Source organism: Danio rerio, chromosome 22, assembly GCF_052040795.2.
Source record: "Danio rerio strain M-AB ecotype USA chromosome 22, GRCz13ab, whole genome shotgun sequence".
NCBI lineage: Eukaryota > Metazoa > Chordata > Actinopteri > Cypriniformes > Danionidae > Danio > Danio rerio.
In genome coordinates this window covers 21,038,848-21,058,890 of record NC_141042.1, presented here as the reverse complement: position 1 = coordinate 21,058,890, position 20,043 = coordinate 21,038,848, and the positions used below count along the sequence as shown (strand labels likewise).

At 35.6% G+C, this 20,043-nt stretch overlaps 1 protein-coding gene and 1 long non-coding RNA gene across 2 annotated transcripts; both read right to left on the bottom strand.

The window, feature by feature from the left end:
- Window positions 1-10,296: 10,296 nt before the first annotated feature.
- Window positions 10,297-12,495, bottom strand: foxq2 (forkhead box Q2). Its single transcript, NM_001104941.3, has 2 exons — window positions 12,010-12,495; window positions 10,297-10,767 (listed from the first exon to the last, which is right to left on the bottom strand). The coding sequence occupies exons 1-2, from the start codon at window positions 12,388-12,390 to the stop codon at window positions 10,414-10,416; spliced, it is 735 nt and encodes a 244-aa protein (NP_001098411.3). The 5' UTR covers window positions 12,391-12,495; the 3' UTR covers window positions 10,297-10,413.
- Window positions 12,496-16,718: 4,223 nt separating this feature from the next.
- LOC147831564 (uncharacterized) lies at window positions 16,719-19,907 on the bottom strand. The gene is made up of 2 exons (XR_015521931.1): window positions 18,060-19,907; window positions 16,719-17,998 (listed from the first exon to the last, which is right to left on the bottom strand). It is a non-coding gene; the product is annotated as an uncharacterized LOC147831564 (long non-coding RNA).
- Window positions 19,908-20,043: the final 136 nt, after the last annotated feature.

Below are 20,043 nucleotides of genomic sequence, written 5' to 3'. Positions count from 1 at the left end.
CACGAATGGCATTCGAGAGAGAAATTTGAGATCCCAAAATGTGTACACTGCAACCTCTGGGGGAATCGTAAAAATAAAAACTGCTAAAGAAGCTTAGCTACTAGGACGTATTTTGCTCTGTCCAAAAACCTATATAGGGGTACGTAATCAGAATGAACCTATAGGTTGAAATATGCTTTCTGAAAAAAAATTGTGCTGTGTTCAAAACTTATTTCCCCCACTCTATCAGAAGTCTAAAAATGTATTTAAAATAACGGAGTTAAAAAAAATTGTAATTAAAAATCAAAAATCAAGTTGAAATCATCTTAATTTTCATCTTATTATTCAGTGCAGATGAATGCTATTTCCTGTAAACATTTCCGTTATGAAAATGAACCATGGTTTAGTTATAGTAAAAGTGCAACTTAATAAAATGTATTAGAGCAATTCTATGCAAATGTCAACCTTGCCATGAAAAAGTTTTCACCATATTGAGGAAACTGTTTCCAAGTATTTTGTGAAAAAAAAGTATTTTACAGTACTTTAGAAATACTCCAAAATGTGTCTGTCAATGTTTTCAAACTTTTTGAAATTTGTGCAGTTTAATTCACAGGATTTCTCCAAAGTATGTTGTGTATTGCAAACTCGTAGACTTTTTTGGTCAGATGCATAAAGCATGTTTATTTTCCTCATTTAAAATATAGAAATTTTTTACGGATTGATATTCTGATCCCTTAACTCTGTGGTCAGTTGTTTTGGAAAATATAAACAGATCTATCAATATATTGTTAACATATACTTTCTCTGTAAATTTATGTCTTGAGTTTTTAATGCAAATATCACATCCACATCCATAATCGCTGGAATTGCTCATATATATATATATATATATATATATATATATATATATATATATATATATATATATATATATATATATATATATATATATATATATATATATATATATATATATAAATTCCTTTTACTATAATAGCTATGGTTTTTAATATTATTAAAACCATTAATGTTTGCAATTAAGGGTTGATAACCCAGTGCAGTAAAGCGGAATTCTGTTTTGGCTAAAAAAAAACAAGTGTGATTATGATACCGATAATAAAATAAATGGCTTAGCTAACACAAGTCAGCAAAATGGTTTCTTTACAGCTAAAATTACTGGAAGCAAATGACACCGTATATTGAGCACCTTCAGATACAGTGGATAAAAAGTCGTGTGTTTACTCTCATAAGTAAGTATATTGTGCCACCTAGTGGTTATATTGTGTATCGATACCTTCAAAAATGTCTGAGAAAGCTGAGAAAGTCCCATTTAAGTACGTCTATAATGCATAATTAATAATTAGGCTTAATATTTTTTTTTCTAAAAGAACCTTCTCCAACGCTGATATTAGTGTAAATCTCACTGTAACAAATACATTTGCTTTAAAATCACCTAATGTTTCGGTGTCATTCTTTGTGAGTGAGGATTCTGATCTGTACTAACAGGCAGCCTGAAAAAATCTGATGATCTGGGCTAAGTCTGTCTTAACCAAACTGTGCCGATCCTGAGCCGCCGCTGTTAATCACCAGGTAGCAGAAAGCTTTGGCACCACGAAGGCGTTTGATCAAATCAGCTTTGGAATGCTGAATAGGACTAAAACCGTGGCCAGAATGTTTTGATCGGCCTTTGCCCTACGACTCATCTCTTCTTACCCCACAGTCCGTTAATCAGGCCCATTAATCTCCGCCTCGTCCTGTCCCCTCCCATGTTCCTAATTAGATTAAGGGGATCAACACACCAAGCACTGCTCTACCACGGCTTAATGGGGCTGAGGGGACAGGCTTTTGATTAGAGTGAGCATAAAAGAAGGAACAGAAGTCAGTAATGCACGCATATGGGCCTTCAGTAGGGTCAAGATCAGGGGCGGACTTCGAAAATTATATATGGAGTGGCAAGAAAAGCATGAGGCTGAGGGGTGGCTAACACTAAAGCAATCATCAATACACTGGATTTGTTATGAATGCTATAAATATACTGCTTCAACAACAACAACAACAACAAAAATATTTGGTTGTAACTTACAAGAAACATTAAGAAAATGTTATGGAGGAGTGACAATTTCGTAACTTTTTGATTTAGTGGCTAATTCGTACAATTTAGTACATTAGCTTATCTTATGCCCCAATGACGGTTTGTTTTTAGGTGGGTTGGGTGCCACCAGTGTTGCCAACTTAGCAATTTTGTTGCTAGAATATTTAGCAACCTTTCATACTACCTTAATTACTTTTTTTGTTGTTGTTGTTTTAAAAAGCACCCAGCAACAAATTTAGCCATTTTTAACATTTATTTGGCTACTTTTAACAATTTTTAAAAAGTGACTCAAAAGAGCAGTGGCTGCAGGCTTTACTCAGTAGAGTAAATTGCTAGCTCAGATTGTTTTTCATATATGTTAATTTACTGATATTTGTTAACATGTATAATCGTTGGTAATGTAGGTAGCAATAAATTCCAATAGTGCTGTAATTGTTTTCACTTGTCGCAAATTTGTCAATTTAACACGTTAAAAAGTGTAAGTACACACTATTAAAAACCCGTAATTTTACAATTTACTTCTGGAAGCTGGGGTGCTGGAAAAAAAAAGTAAAATACTGGCTGTTAAATTACAGACCTTTACCGTAAAATATTAAATTACAATAAATTACAGAAATTTCTTTAAATTTAATTTCTGGTAAATTTTCAAAATTTCAACTTTTGTTATTTTACAGTAAATTTCTGTAATAAAACGTCCGTTTTTTAATGTTTTTTTCCGGCACCCCAGCTGCCAGAAATAAACCGTAAAATTATGGATATTTTTACAGTGCACAAGCTGTGATTGTTTAAAAAAATGTAATTGTTCATGGTAAGTAATTTATAAAAAAAAAAAAAAATTCTTACCAAAAAGTATTTGTATTTTACAAATAGTCAACTATATATGTATCATATTTCGGTCAGGCTTTAGCTACTTTTCATTGGAAATAGTTGGCAACACTGGGTGCCACGCCTCCTTTTTAAAATCATAAATTTGAATACGACTGAACTTCATACAAGTTGGCCAATGATAGTATATGGACAGAGACTTTTAATTTCAGTCAGCCAGCCCCACAGCTTTCAATCAATTGTCATCCCATACAAAATCAAAGCGTTTAAGATCTGATTTCTTTAAAAAACAGAGTCTTTCAACTCTTTTTGTGCTTTAACAACCAAATGGATGCTTAGGTCTATTTAACTGATTATATTTGAATAACATCACAACATCAATGCTGTAATAGGAAGTTTCTGAAATTAAAAATAGTCATAAATCTTTCACCGGAAGTTCATCATTGGCTGAAAAACACTAGCTGTGCATATTATCTATTAGCCACTAAATCAAAACTTTGATTGTACCCAAGGGTACCCAAACGTTATTGTATGAAGGGCCAAAACCCAAATATCATTGATAGCTGTGGGCCGAAGATAAATTATACCAAACTATTTTGCATTAATATTGCCATGGTTACTTACCTAATTTATGTCCTAATATTTAAAGATAAATAGTAAACATTACTTTAAATCGTCGCAGGGTGATCGTACGTTTACACATTTTAAGCTTAATTTGATTAATTGACACCATTTAAATTCAAATGTTTAATTTCAGTTAGCTGTTTTGTAGCCTAACAATAAAACCAACAAATAAAAGGCTACATTAAATTTAAAAACTCCCTTCTCAGATGGGATGGTGGGTCAAATCAAAGGTTACCATGGGCCAACTTTGGCCCGTGGGCCCTAGTTTGGACATCTCTGCAACTAACTGACAAAACGTAAAATAGTTACATTTCCTCGTGAGATACATGATTTGCTAAAATTGCAATTGTTTTTTTAAGAAAACAGTTATTCATCTAGTTTGAGGTCTGATGTTTGAGAAAATATAATAGGTCAGCAACTTTATCAATTAATTTACTGTTGTTGTTGTTTTTTGCCTATGGTGTGACATAGAAAAATTAAGAAAAACAACACTTAATAAATATAAATAACATGAGAGTGTTTTATTTTCATTCATAGACACTTATCGTCAGAGTTATTTTTTCATTCATTCATTTTCCTTCTGCTTAGTCCCTTTATTCATCAGGGGTCGCAAAAGCCGAATGAACCGAATGAACCACCAACTCGACTAGTGCCAACACTACGACCAATTTAGTTTTTTTCAATTCACCTACAGTGCACATCTTTGGACTGTGGGGGAAACTAGAACATTCAGAGAAAACCCACGCGAACACTGGGAGAACATGCAAACTCCACACAGAAATGCCAACTGACCCAGCCGGGACTCAAACTAACAACCTTCTTTTTGTTAGGAGACAGTGTAAACCACTGAGCCATCGGGTCATGATAATGCTATTTATTTTACATAATATTATGACTATATTATGGTTATGTTTTTTTCTATGACATGTTGGACATTTTTATTAGACGGATCACACACCAAAGTATAACAAAACTTAAAAATTTAACAGTGGTTCCAAAAAAAGTAAAACATTGAAGACAAAAATGTAACAGGTGCACCTCATGAGCTTCACAGGGGGCTTTTCAGTGATATGTATCAAGCTCCAGTGTTTTTTAAAATGGATTAATATGGATGAATAGAGAGTATGAATGGAAAAAGATTGTTATTTACTAAATTATCCACCTGTAAAAAAATGTTTTTTAAATTCTAGTTGTCATTTATGCCGCAATAGTTGGCGGTTCATTCCGCTGTGGCGACCCCCATATAAATAGGGGTCTAAGCCGAAGCAAAATGAATGAATGATTTGTCATTTATTGAACTATGCTTGGGACAGTCACAGATTGAAGATTTGGCTCAAAAATTGTAATAACACAGTAATAACAAGAAGGCCGTGGCAGACAATATTAATTTTAAATGATGTCAGCACTAATTATATTAAATTGTGTCATGTGTAAACAGTGAAAATGCAACCTCACGTCAAAAGCCCATGTGCTAATTTTGTCTTTACAGTGATGAGCAACCCTGATGTAAATCGCTTGAGGAAGCAGATTCATATTCAATATACTGGCTTACCAGTGCTGGGGTGGCAAAGCTTTTTCTATGGTGTCAGTTGTCACCCCGTACCAGTAGATCTACCCCTGGTCTGTCATTGTATTGAAATTGCATGATGGCTGTAATGTAACTATTTGTCAAAAATCCTTTATAATTTGAAAACTTAAAAGCTGTGTGTGTAAAGGAAAGAAAGATAGATAGAGAGAGAGAGAGAGAGAGAGAGAGAGAGAGAGAGTGCAAATTGCAACCTGTTCAACAGCTTGTATCTTACAAGCATAAGGCGCGCATATGCAAGAGAATTAACGTCCTAAAGCTGTCAAAGGCAAGAGGATTTAATGCCGAGGACCATTCATGGGAATTAAGCAAATTAATGCAAAGAAAAGAAAGATTTGGTTAAGAAATATTAATTAGAAGGCTTTGTAACAGTGATAATTGCTTAAAAACCTTGCTTCTTGGGTTAGTTCCCACTCCTCACTCCCATAATGTATAATTAGCTGTTTTCATGTCACAATAAAATACATAGAAAACTGATAATAATAATCGACTCTTTTAATAAATTGTTGAATAATGTTAATAATAAATGCTATTTATACTTTTTATAAAATAAATGTATTTTACAAAAAATATTGTGAAGTGATACTTAAATGTAGACTCACTGTTATCTATGTGAATGTATTTTAACATCTAATTATTTATTCTACTGATTGAAAGTGGATCCTTCAGAATTCATCTTAATATTAGTTATAATAGAAAAGGAAAGTCCGTAGACAAACTTTATGGTGGCTTGAAAAAAGCCTCGTCTGAAAGTTTGAGGTAGTTTTAAAGTTTAAAAAATTGAAGTAGTTTTAAGGAAGTTTGAAACAGTCGGCATAGATAGATAGCTACATATAGGTGAGCATATTTCTAGCATGGATTGGCATGTTACTTTATTAGCGGTTGATAGGGTGTTCTGAGTGGTTGCTAAGGTGTTGCCAGGTGGTTGCTAGAGTGTTCTGAATGGTTGCTAAGGCATTGCAAGGGTGTTTTGACTGGTTGTTAAGGTATTGCTAGGCGATTGCTAAGGGGATCTGAGTGATTGCTAAGGTGTTGCAAGGGTGTTTTGACTGATTGTTAAGGCATTGCTAGGCGGTTGCTAGGGTGATTTGAGTGATTGCTGAGGCATTGATAGGGTGTTTTTTGTGGTTGCTAAGATGTTGCTAGGTGACTGCTAAGGTGTTCTGAGTGGTTTTAAGGCACTGCTGTGCGATTGCTAAAATGTTCTAGGTGGTTGCTAGGTGCTTTCTAAGTGGTTGCTAGGTGGTTGCTAGGTTGTTCTGAGTGGTTGATAAGGTGTTGCTAGGTGGTTGCTTGGGTGTTCTGAGTAGTTGCTAGGCAGTTGCTAAGGTGTTCTGAGTGGCTTTTAGGCAGATGCAAAGGCATTGCTAGGGTGTTCTGAGTGGTTACTAGAAGTTGCTAGGCGGTTGCTAGGCTGTCCTGGGTGGTTGCTAAGGTGCTGCAAAGTGGTTGCTAAGGTGTTGCTAGGCGGTTGCTTAGGTGTTCTAAATCATTGTTTTTCTAGGTGGTTGCTTGGCTGCTCTGAGTGGTTGCTAGGTGGTTGATAAGGTGTTGCTAGGAGGTTGCTAAGGTGTTCTGACTAGTTGTTAGTCAGTTGATAACACAAATTAGCATGGTTCTAATTTGTGTCTAGCATAAATTAGCATGACATTAGCATGGATCTAGTATAAATTAGGATGTTTTTAGTATAACCTAGCATGTTGCTTATCATACTATGATTAGTATGTTGTTAGTATGTTTCTAGTATCTTTACTATATTGTTAGTATGGACTAGTATGTTGTTAGCATGTCTAATGTAAAGTCAATGGCAGTTTTTTATAGTGGAAGTCTATGGGACAGTTGCTAGGGCACCATTAGTAGTTGGTAGGGTGTGGCTAGTAAGTTGAAAAGTCATCAGTGATTAGCAGATTGGTAGTCTGAGTTGAACGAGCCCAACCTTAAGTCTGCATGACAGTCTGGCGCACAAGTTATGAGCCCACAAAAGTTTGGTCCAATGTCATGTTCTGATTCATAGTATGGTTTGCATGAAACAAAATAACCCAGGTTTAAAATAACTAAGGGCTGAAGGAATAGTTCACACAAAATGAGAATTTCCTCACTATTTCTCCACTATTTTTTTCACACTCAACTGGTTCTAAACTTTTATGAATTTCTTTCTTATGTTAACAGAAATATTATGTCTTGTGTTAAAAAACAAGATATTCAGAAGAATGTTGGAAAAAAGCAGCCACTGACATCCAGAGCAAGTACAAAAAATACAAGTAAAGTCAATGGCTGTTTTCCATTCTTTAACATTCTTTAAAATATCTTCTTTTGTGTTCAACAAATGACAGAAATTCAAACAGGTTTGCAACAATTGAAGGAAGAGTAAATGACAGGATTTTTCTTTGGGTGAACTATTCCATTTCAAAACACCTAATGTCATTTTTAATCATATAAACAGGGTCAAAAATCTGAGTTCTCCAGATGATTGTATGAGTGACTTTGTACATCTTCATCTCTTCGAAAGTGAGGTGAGTCATTCTCCAGAAGCTGCTATAGAGGCGTCAGAAGGGACGTAAGCCGAAATCACATTTTAGCCTCTAATTATTCTGTCCAGATGTCCCATATTAGCACACGACCCTCTTGTACAGTTTTTTGAGGCTTCATCACGGCCCACACTGACTGCCGTGTAGGTCTTCACCCGAGGAACGCTTACCAGATTATGCTGTGTGATAAGCTTCCTATTTTTCGAAACTGCATGGAGATTTATGGGATTATCTGGGTACTTATCCCGGAGTCGGCTTCGGGCAGCCTGCCGAAATCTCTTAGGACTAAAGATTTGGCTTCTAAACTCTTTTGTCTAATTATTATCTGGAGTGGCCGCATCCGAGAGGAATGTGTTCACTTTTTTAAACCAATGCATTGTGTAAAGTGTAGCTCAGACTCACTTGGAAATTAAACGGTGTTAATGTATTAATGTACTTAATAATTTGTTATGTTGCAGATTTTATGGTAACCTCATTTCACACCGTTTTCGTATATCTGTTTAAGCACACTGGATTGTTTTATCATCCTTATGGACCTCATTAGTTCAGGCTTTAATTGTACACCGTAGTTTTGTTTATTTTATATTATTCTAGGTGGATTAAGAAATAATAAGTGTTCAGTCTACTGAGTCTACCGGCCACTTTATTAGGTACACCTTACTAGTACCAGGTTGGACCCCCTTTTGCCTTCAGAACTGCTTTAATCCTTCGTGGCATAGATTCAACAAGGTACTGGAAATATTCCCGAGAGATTTCTTCTATATTGTCATGATAGTATCACGCAGTTGCTGCAGATTTGTTGAGTGCGCATCCATGATGTGAATCTCCCGTTTCACCACATTCAAAAGGCGCTCTATTGGATTAATGTCAGGTGACTGTGGAGGCCATTTGAGTAGAGGGAACTCATTGTCATGTTTAAGAAATCAGTCAGATGAGTTGCGCTTTATGACATGGCGCCTGATCCTGCTGGAAGCAGCCATTAGAAGATGAGTACACTGTGGTTATAAAGGTATGAACATAGTTAGCAACAGTACTCATGTAGGCTTTGGCAAAAAATCCCAGTAGATGAGCAGTTTCTGAAATACTCAGACCAGCTTGTCTCGCACCAACATCCATGCCATGTTCAAAGTCACCTAAATCACCTTTCTTCAACATTCTGATGCTCGGTTTGAACTGCGGCAGGTCGTCTTGACCATGTCTACATGCCTAAATGCACTGAGTTGCTGCCATGTGATTGGCTGATTAGAAATTTGTGTTAACGAACAGTTGGACACGTGTGCCTAATAAAGTGGCCGGCAAATTTATATTTATAAGAAATTAGGGTAAAACTTGCTTTTACCCCCTTACCTATAAGCAACTTAACCCTTAACTTTAAACCCTGAACCCTAACACTAAATATCCCTACACTCTGAACCCTAAACCCTTAACCTTAAACCTTAACACTAAACCATAAACCTATAACTTTATATAATCCTCATAGGCGCCCCCTGCAGGGTGAACTTCTGCTAAGGCTTGAAACTATATATATATATATATATATATATATATATATATATATATATATATATATATATATATATATATATATATATATGTACTTTTTAATTTATATATATATTATTGTTAGAATTGTTATTAGTGTTAAATTAGGAATTCGATTTTATTTGTGTTTTCATTTCAATATTAGGAAGAGTTTTAGTCATTCTGAAGTGGGGATTTAGCATTTGTTTTTGTGTTTTTAAAGAATATGTCTATGCAGGTTTTGTTCATTTTATTTCAGTTTTATTCATATTTTAGAACGTAAATAAAATGAAAAATATTACCCTAGAAACTAGATAATAAAATAAAAAGTTTTTTATTTATGTTTCGTTTTATTTCAGCTCACGAAAAAGATAAACATAGTTCACATCAAGAAACTGCATCAGCACATGCTTTTGTTAATAAATATCATGTGATGGTCTTCAATGTTGCCTGTTGTTTAAACCATATTTTTACTGCATCTTTAGTACCCTTAACGGTTTAATCTTGACAAACTATAGATCATTATCCATGTATATAGTATTCAAGTGAGAACTCAGAAAATGGGGTGACATTTAAAGGGTTAAATGCTTAAAGCAGGATGGTTTCTGATTGGCTGTCAATGCTTTTAAGAAAAAAATATATTAAAAGTGATTCCAATGATAACATTTCTCTGTGCCAAGAACATTGCCGTTATGGTGTGGATTTTGTTACAGTTTTTAAAACTCTATGGCTAGCTAACCTGTATTTATCCTTATTGGTGTGAACAGGTCTTTATAGATAAAATAAAAATATTGCAAGCTTTAATAAGAGAGTAATGTTAAAGCAAATGATATGGATTTCTGCTATTAGGTGCTTTAAAAATTGGTGTTGCATCATAATTTGCAGGTTTTTAATAAAATGCTGGATTTGCGGTATAAACACACCACAAATTGTTCCTATATTAGAATAACTTGTAATTCATAGAAAGAGACAGTAATTCTAATGAGTGTATGGGTGTTTCCCAGCACTGAAATGAGTCTGGAAGGGCATCCGCTGCGTAAATGCTGGATTGCTGAAATAGTTGGTGGTTCATTCTGCTGTGGTGATCCCTGATAAATAAGGGACTAAGCCGAAAGAAAATGAATGAATGAAGACAATAATTCTTATCTATATTTATTGGTTTTCATTTTACAAACAAATGTGCATATTTAAAATATGGCTTAAATATATGTACAAATTCATTTCCAGCACATGCAGAAATAATTTCAGAGCAGATCTTGTTATATGAGTCCATGAAGGGCTGGTGTGCGTTGTGTCTGAAGTGCAGCCCAGCTCCAGTAGACTCTAGGCGGGAAGCACAATAACGGATGGGACGGTGGGCAACACCAGCACGGTGTCCGTTTCAGGTGGCCCAGGGTTTGGTAATGTGCAGGCAGAGCGTAGGGCAGCTGCCCTGTTACCCTGCGGATCCTTCTCCGAGCTCTCCGCCGATGGTAGTCCCCGTTTGAGAAGTCTTGAAAGTTGGCCGGGTGAATTGCCCAGAAATGACCCTTGCCATTGTCACTGCGACCAGCTTTGATGAAGCACTCGTTTAAAGACAGATTGTGTCTGACGCTGTTTCTCCAGTTCTTGTCCTGTTTGAAGAGCAGAGATTAGCAATTATGACTCCTATAAAGGTCAAAAGTTTGACATCTAGTAATGAATCTGAGTATTAAAGATCTATATAATGTTATAGATCTATTGTTTGTGAAGGTTCATAATTATGTGCACTCTTAAAAAGAAAAGGTTCTTCATTGGCATTGAAGGTTCTGTGAATAATCTTATTATCCAAAGAGCCTTTCCATTCCACAAGAGATTCTTTATAGTGGAAAAGTGTTCTTTAGATCTACACTTCTTGCTTTGTTCAAAGAAAAATGGTTCTTTTAAGAAATAAAGAGTTCTATAGGGAACCAAAACATTTTTGGGTTTTTGGTATTTTGCATGTCTTCATTGCAAAACCCCTTACCTTACCTTGAAACATTTTTACTTTTGTGTATTATTAGTTAGTTGTTGATGTAAATTTGTCTGAAATGTTAATATTGTGAGTCTTAAACAATTGTACAAATTAGAGTAAAATGTTTTGTTATTAATGTTAAAAATAAAGATTGTCAGATTGTGGAAAATCTGAACGCTAAACTCTGGTTTGCAGAGTATGATCTAAATATATGACCTTTTTTTTTATAATTTCTGCTTTGCCATGAAGGAGCTTGTGATCAACAGGATAAGTAAAATAGTTTGTTGACTGCCTGGGCACATTTAAGAACCATTTTTGGTTCCAAAACAACCTTTCATTTCTTAAAAAGAAGATTTTTCTTTGTGTAAAGAATGTTTTTAAATCTCAAAGAAACACATTACACTATAAAGATCCTTTAGCAAAATGGAAACTTAGGTGTTTAAAATGATTCACGGAACCAATGATGCAAATAAGGAAGCTTTATGTTTCATTAAAATAACAGTTTAGTAATGATTACAGACTAAAAGTACAGTAAATAATATAATAGTAAGGATATCATTAACTGATTTGTTTAAAATAGCTTTTGCAAGCCACAGCTTGCCAACAGAACTCCTTTAGGAAGCTTACGCTCTTAAAGATAAAGGTTCCCAAATAATATTTATGCAGAAATTCCATAGGAGAACCATTTTTGGTTTCTCAAAGAGCCTCCAAGTCGACTGTTCCATTTATTGTGAGGAACATTTTGAAGACCCAATGCTTCTCCACTTTAAAGAACAATGGAAAGTTTCTATAGATGTAAAAGGTCTTCATAGAACCACTGATGACAACAAATAATCCTTTTTATTATTACGAGCGCATAGTGGCTTTTATTAAAGTACAATACCTTGCTTTTGAAGTAAGGATAGTGATCCATGATCCACTGGTAAATGTCACATAGCAGGAGCTTTTTTTCGTCTGAATCCAGGATGGCCATGGAAATGAGGGCAATGTAGGACTGCGCTGGCTTCTCGTCTGTTCCTTCGCTCTTTACATGTGTGTTCTCGTGATCCTCGTCGTTTTCCTGCTCTTCTGATTTTTCACTGTCCTGTTCTGAGAGAGTTTTTTGTTCAGGTTCGTTTACTGTGCCTTGAAGATCTTCTGATGGATTGACGTTGTCCTCTGGTTCTGCTCTTCCAGTGCTGCGACCCTTATTATACAATAAATAGTCAATGGTAAACTGAAGTCCAAGTTGTTCTCGATTGCTGTGGCACACGTTGTCCTCCATTTTTGTGTTGTTAGAGATCTTTGTGGCTGAAAGTTCAGTTTTTGGATCCAAGTTCATAACATTTTGTGCGGTTTTCCTAGTGCGTTTTGTCTTTTGAGAAGTGCTGTCTAAGATTAGCCCAACAAACGATTAATTCGCCAAACAATTGTGACGTCAGTCTTTGAGGCATGCGTGAAACGGGTAAACAGGTAAGTACATCTGTTAAGATGCGTGTTTGTTCGTTTAGCCACCTGTTCGGACTGATAAACAATAACAACACCAGTTGCGATTCTTCCCAGAAAGCCTCCTCCAGAAAGACTTCCCTCACAATGACCAGTGCATTAACGCCGCTTAATTTAAATGCTCTGCATATTCAACTATGTAATTAGCAGCAAAGTGGGGTACAAGAGAGTTAGAGGCAGGGGGTCTCATTGAAGGGGATTATTTTTATTAACCCAAGCAAGTCCTTGTAATTACGAGAGATTATGCAGATTAATGTACACAAATTGTCTCGGCCAGTTGCTGCAGTTATACAGCATGACCTCTGGGTGTGCTTATCCTGTTTGGGTCAAGTCTTTGGGACCAAAACAAAAGCATTTTGCATTTTAGATTTCCATAGTTTTAAAAGTCAGGTTTCACACATTAATAACAAGACGAAGGATTACATTTTTTACATAATTGAAAAAAAATTTGTGGGGCAAAAAAGAGTATGAGGTCCTTCAACATCAATACAAGGTAATCTTATTGGAAAATTCAATAATTGTAACTTTAATGTTTGGAATTAGTTAACTGATGCGATAAATATTGCTTATTTTAAGCAGACTGTAAGAAACCTTAAATGTAATAATTTAAATTTAACTCCCAGTGTTAGTTAGATTTTTTTAGAACATAAAATTACACTAAACTGTTATGCTAGAGCATTTATTTTTTGGGGATTGGTCTGAATAATAAACCTTTTATTTTGTTGTGACTGATAAGCATGGGTGTTTCACTAAATTTTGAAGGTAAAACATTGTTATTGTGTTGTCTAAAACGTAATATAAAGAAGATTGAAAATATGGCAGCTGTTTACTTTATTTAAAAAGTGCTCTAAATTACAACATTTTTGTTGATTTTTTTAAACATTCTCTTTATTAAATTTCTTACATTAGTACAAATTATAACTTCTACATACAGTGCATCTGAAAAGTATTTATAGTGCTTCACTTTTTCCACATGTTTTATGTTACAGCCTTATTCCTAAATAGATTAAATTTATTTATTTCCCTTAAAATTCTACACACAATACCCCATAATGACAGTGTGAAGTTTTTTTTGTTGCAAATTTATTAAAAATAAAAAACCTGAAAAATCACATGTTCATAACGTCACCTTGGAATTATAAGATTCTATCTGCGTTCTGAATGATTTTGAGATAATGAGCTTCAAAGTTTTTGCATTCCATAGCAAACAATATATGTTTAGCATTTGTTTTTATAAACAAAAAGTCTTAAAATGTAAACAACTTATAAAAATGTATCTTATAATGTAAATAAGTTGTCATTTAATAAGAATATGTCAATAACTCCATTGTGACAAAAAATGTCAGATAGAACCTTATAATTCTAAGGTGACGATAAGTATTCGCAGCCTTTGCTCAATACTTTGTTGATTCACCTTTGGCAGCAATTACAGCCTCAAATCTTTTTGAATATGATGCCACAAGCTTGGCACACCTGTCTTTTGGATTTTTTTGCCAATTCCTCTTTGCAGTACCTCTCAAGCTCTATCAGGTTGGATGGGAAGCTATGGTGTACAGCCATTTTTAGATCTCTCCAGAGATGTTCGATAAGATTTAGGTCTGGGCTCTGGCTGGGCCACTCAAGGACATTTACAGAGTTGTTGTGAAGCCACTCAATTGATGTTTTGGCGGTGTGCTTTGGATCATTGTCCTGCTGTCCAGACCGTTGCCCCAGTCTGAGGTGAAGAGCACCCTGAAGCAGGTTTTCATTCAGAATGTCTCTGTTTGTTGCTGCATTCATCTTCCCCTCTATCCTGACTAGTCTTCCAGTTCCTGCTGCTGAAAAACATCCCCACAGCATGATGCTGCCACCACCATGCTTCACTGTAGGGATGGTATTAGCCTTGTGATGAGTGGAGCCTGGATTTCTCTAAACGTACACCTGGCATTCACTCTAAAGTGTTAAATTTTTGTATCATCAGACCAGAGAATTTTGTTTCTTATGGTCTGAGAGTCCTTCAGATGCCTTTTGGCAAATTCCTGGTGGGGAGTGGCTTCCGTCTGGCCACTCTACCATACAGGCCTGATTGGTGGGATGCTGCACAGATGGTTGTCTTTCTGTAAGGTTCTCCTCTCTCCACAGAAGAACGCCGGAGCTCAGGCAGAGTGACCATCGGGTTATTGATCACCTCCCTGACTAAGTCCCTTCTTCCCCGATCACTCAGCTTAGATGGCCGGCCAGCTCTAGGCAGAGTCCTGGTGGTTCCAAACATCTTCCACATATGGATGATGGAGGCCACTGTGCTCATTGGAACTTTCAGAGCAGCAGAAATTTTCCCTGTAACCTTCCCCAGCCTTGTGTCTTGAGACAATCCTGTCTCTGAGGTCTACAGACAATTCCTTTGTCTTCATGCTTGGTTTGTGCTTTGACATGCACTGCCAACCCTTGGACCTTATATAGACAGGTGTATGCATTTTCAAATCATGTGCAATCAACTGAATTTACCACAGGTGAACTCCAATGAAGCTGCTGAAACATCTTTAAGAATGATCAGTGGAAACAGAATGCACCTGAGTTCAGTTTAGAGCTTCACAGCAAAAACTGTGAATACTGATGTACATGTGATTTTTCAGGTTTTTTAATTTTAATAAATTTTAAACAGTTTAAAAAAAAAATTTTTCACTTTGTCATTATAGGGTATTGTGTGTAGAATTTTGAGGAAATAAATTAATTTAATCTATTTTGGAGGAAGGCTGTAACATAACAAATGTGGAAATAGTGATGGGCTATGAATACTTGAGGTGTATTCATGGGGGGTTGAGGTGTTTCTACTAGGGTTTAATCATTGCTCTCTTGTAAGTACTCAATAAATGGATTCCATGTTACATGGAAGTTCTTAGTTTTATTTTTAAGGGAAAGTCTTAGCTTCTCAAGCTGCAGGCAAGACAAGACGTTTTTTACCAATGTGAAGCAACGGGGAGGATTCATTTCCAATTCAGTAAAATCGTGCCAAAACAGTTTTAAATCTAATCAATGTTCGTTGATTTTTAGATAATTCTGCATCATCACTGACACCAAATATACAGCATTTGTATTTTAACATTTTATTTTAAAACATTTCTAAAGGTAAGAGACTTCTCAAACTGCAAGAATACATGTGTGCGTACAGTATATATGTTTAAAACTAAATTTGTTTCGTCAAGTTAAGTCGTCGAGTTAACTTTATCTTGATTTAACCATGCTGCTCCTACAGGTGCTGGTGCTAATTTTACAAACTATTTTGAGATTTAAGACTCACAGTCACCACAGGACATTGCATAACAGCACAGCACGTAACAGTAGTGAGATGAGATTTATTAATTCTTTCTGTGTCGACACGCACGAACAGTTCTATTTCACATTATAAAATGTGCACTTTTAGTACATTGCCTTGAGTCATCTTATCATAGACGGGAATAAGCAACTTGTGTTGGTTTCAGATTATCCAAACGAGTACCCTAAAAGACTTTTAGTTCAAAGTCAATTAGTTCATTATAGGATTGGATTACATGTGAAACTGTCTTCCTATTAGTCCACTGTTAGTGTGGTTGTTTGCCTGTTGTTGACCTGACGCTGGGATGTAGTGTGTCTCCATAGGTAGGAGAGCTGGAGAATTTAGATATGTGGGCTACTGCAAATCAGTGTGACTCACACGCATGTTTGACTTAAAATAACTACAAGAACTTCCTTATATGTGCCAAATATCAGTTCTGTAATGCACAAATGCTGAAATATTACAGCTGAAAATCTAACATTGCGATATTTTGTGATTCTGCAATATATAGTTGAAGTCAGACATATTAACTCCCCTTCTTTTTTAAATATTTTAAAAATTATGTTTAACAAAGCAGGGAAATTTTCACAGTATTCCCTATATTTTTTTCTACTGGAGAAAGTCTTATTTGTTTTATTTTGGCTAGAATAAAAGCAGTTTTTAATTTTTAAAAATCATTTTAAGGTCAATATTATTAGCCCCTTTAAGCTATATACTTTTAATATACAAAGCCAACCATCATTATACAATAACTTACCCTAACCTGCCTAGTTAACCTAATTAACATAGTTAAGCCTTTAAATGTCACTTTAAGTTGTATAGAAGTGTCTTGAAAAATATCTAGTCAAATATTGTTTACTGTCATCATGGCAAAAATAAAATAAATCAGTTATTAGAAATGAGTTATTAAAACCATAGTGTTTAGAAATGTGTTGAAAAAAATCTTCTCTCCATTAAACAAAAATTGGGGAAAGAATAAATAGGGGGCTAATAATTTTGACTTCAACTGTATATATTGCAATGTGACTACAATTTCAACAGATGAATTATATATCTCTATTTGAGAAAAAAAAGATGACTTTTGATTGATTGTGATGATTCTGTAGAGAAGTGCATCTACATAAAATCCAAAAAACAATCTACAAACATAGATAAATACATTTATAAACAGTGTTGAAATAAACAGTGTTTTGTTCCTTTTCGAGTCACGATCACCAGCTATCCAGCCTGTGCAGATCACTGGTAAACACAGTTTGCTAATGAACTACAAATCTACCAGCAACAAAACTACAAGATCCAGTCTTGCACCACTCACACAGCTGGCCTAGATCCTGTCTGATTGCAAACATTCACAGCTGAAGCCGCTCATGATCTGATTACATGGACTATAAAGAACGCACCCACACACACACACACACATCTGGGCTGAGTCTTGTTATACTGCTTGTGTACGTTATGACACGGTTTCCTTGCCTTGTCCATTTGCCTGTTTTATGACTGGGACCACTGGGACCAAGTTGACCACTGCTTGCCTGAACTTCTCTGCATGAATAAACCTGCGTTTCCATCTGCACTTCTTTGTCCAGCGTCCACTTCACATCACACTAACCATATTCAAGAACAGTAATTGAATAATAAAAATAATTAAATAAAATTAATGGTTAATGAAGTTACAAACTGTACAATTTATTATGCCTGACTTCTTTTAAAAAAATATTATACAGTCACAGAGCTCAAAATATATATGTATGTTTTTCATATCAGGGCATCATAGTGGCGCAGTGGTTAGCACAATCACCTCACAGCAAAAAAGTCACTGGTTCGAACTTCAGCTGGGTCAGTTGGCATTTCTGTGTGGAGTTTGCATGTTCTCCCTGTGTTCATGTGGGTTTCCTCTGGGTGCTCCGGTTTCCCCCACAAGTCCAAAGACATGCGGTACAGGGGAATTGGGTAGGCTAAATTGTCCGCAGTGTATGAGAGTGTATGGATGTTTCCCAGTGATATGTTGCAGATGGAAGGGCATCCATTGCGTAAAACAAATGCTGGATAAGTTGGCGGTTCATTCCGCTGTGGCAACCCCAGATTAATAAGGGGACTAAGCCGAAAAGAAAATGATTTTGCATATCATTACATGGCCTGCGATTGCGAATGATCACAATGAGATATAGATGCTGAAACAATATATTATGCAGCCCTAAGGGAAATCCAATTCAATTAAATTTTCACGTTGCAAAATAAATATTAGCTATTTTGTATATTATCAGTTCTGCCATCATGATGTGTTTTATTTGGTTATTAATTTAATTAAATGTTCTCGCATGAATGTTTGGTACAGAATATTGCGGAATTGCTGTATCACCTTAAATTTACAAAATATTGCGCTCTTTAGAACTTGAAACTTATTTCAGCAAAATATTGATACAGGTTTCACCCTGTAGTTTTAATTTAATGAGTGAAAAAAGGCTTGTGGTGTATATATATATTTACAATACTTAAACATCAGTACTACATTGTAATCTGACTTATAAACAGAACTGTTTTTATATTCACCTCTGTATTTTTCCTAAAGCCACACTAAGTTCCCTTACAGGAAGTGAGTTTACATGTTTTTGTTGTTGCTGTAGGAAAACCATGGAATAAAATCATTGTTAACTTGCAGCTGCAGGTCAAGTTTTTAAATGCACCCTGGTGGTTATGTATATGTTATGTATAACATAAAATATAAACTCATAAATAAACAGGTTTGGAACAAGTGTAGGTTGAGTAAAGCTTAATTTATGGATGAATGATCTCTTTAATTGAACCAAACCATTTTTTCCATCATCTATATTGCTAGCTTGCGGTTTAGCATTGCAAAATTTCTTTCTTTCTTGGCTTTGTAATAGTATTTCTCTAAAATTTCTTAAAGATCATCAACGTCTGTCGTTTGAATAGCTTGTGAAGACTTTCAAAGGTTAACTGTTACGCAACAGCGCCATCCACTGTGAGAATAAGGGAATGAATACAGTATAGTTAAAGAATGTCTTCAACCGGTATTTAAAAATCTGGCATTTGTTACTTATCTTAATGTTCTTAAAACTTTACTTCAAGCAAAACACAAACGGGGATAAATAACCTTAGTCACTGTTAGTCAACTTTCAATGTGTTTTTTTTCCACAATGAAAGTGGATGAGTTTAGCTGTAACTCTGTAAAACATCTCAATGTGTGCCTCAAAGAATTATTATATACTATCATACATTATTTATATGGTTTCAGGGTGAATAAATTAAAATACACTTTAATACACGACACTTTCATCATTTTTAACCAAAACAGTAAGAAGAATTGTACTATGAACTGAGGGTAAAGGTTCATTATGATGACTGTATTATTTTATCTGTATTTTTGTATGCATATTGTAGTCACCTTTGGTTTATTAACGTGTGCAAAGTTCAATGTATCTGTTTTGATTTCTTCAGCTGCTTTGCTCGTCGGATTTTTACCCCAGTAAACTGTTTCAAACGTTCCCCTCCCCCACCACATACAATAAAGGAAAACACGACATGGAGTTTCCTCGGGATTTAGGATTCAGTCTCGTGTGGATTCTTCAAATGTAGTTCATCCAGCTGCCCTCAATTAACGAATATGTTTGTTGATTTGTATTTAACAACACGCTATAAACACAGTATGCTAGTGAATGTGTCTGTGAGTCGTTTTAGCATGCTTCTGTGTTCGTTTTCGGGCCGAAATTACACAAAGCATTCAGTCCTCAATATCACGGCTTTTTGCAACCTACGGAGTGGATTTTTCCGTGCGGAATGGATCGGATGGAGCCATGCGCTCCTCATCCATTTATCGCGGGAAACCCACCTCTTACATCACATCTGACTGCAAAATGCAATGTGCTTTCGCTCTCACACCAGACTATTAAAGTGGGCAAATCAGACTGTGAAGTTAAGGCGACGGTGGGTAGGTTTACAAGAACCAGAGGCCTATCAGAAAGGGTAGACCTTGCTTCAAGTTCTCTTTTTTTGACCGCACTGTCCCTTTTAAAGCTCGTCGTCACGCCTCCTTGCAAGCAGCCCCGCCTATTTGTGGACAATACGCGGCGTTGATTGGACACTGGCGGCGGTCATCGAACGCCTTCTCGGCTTCTCATT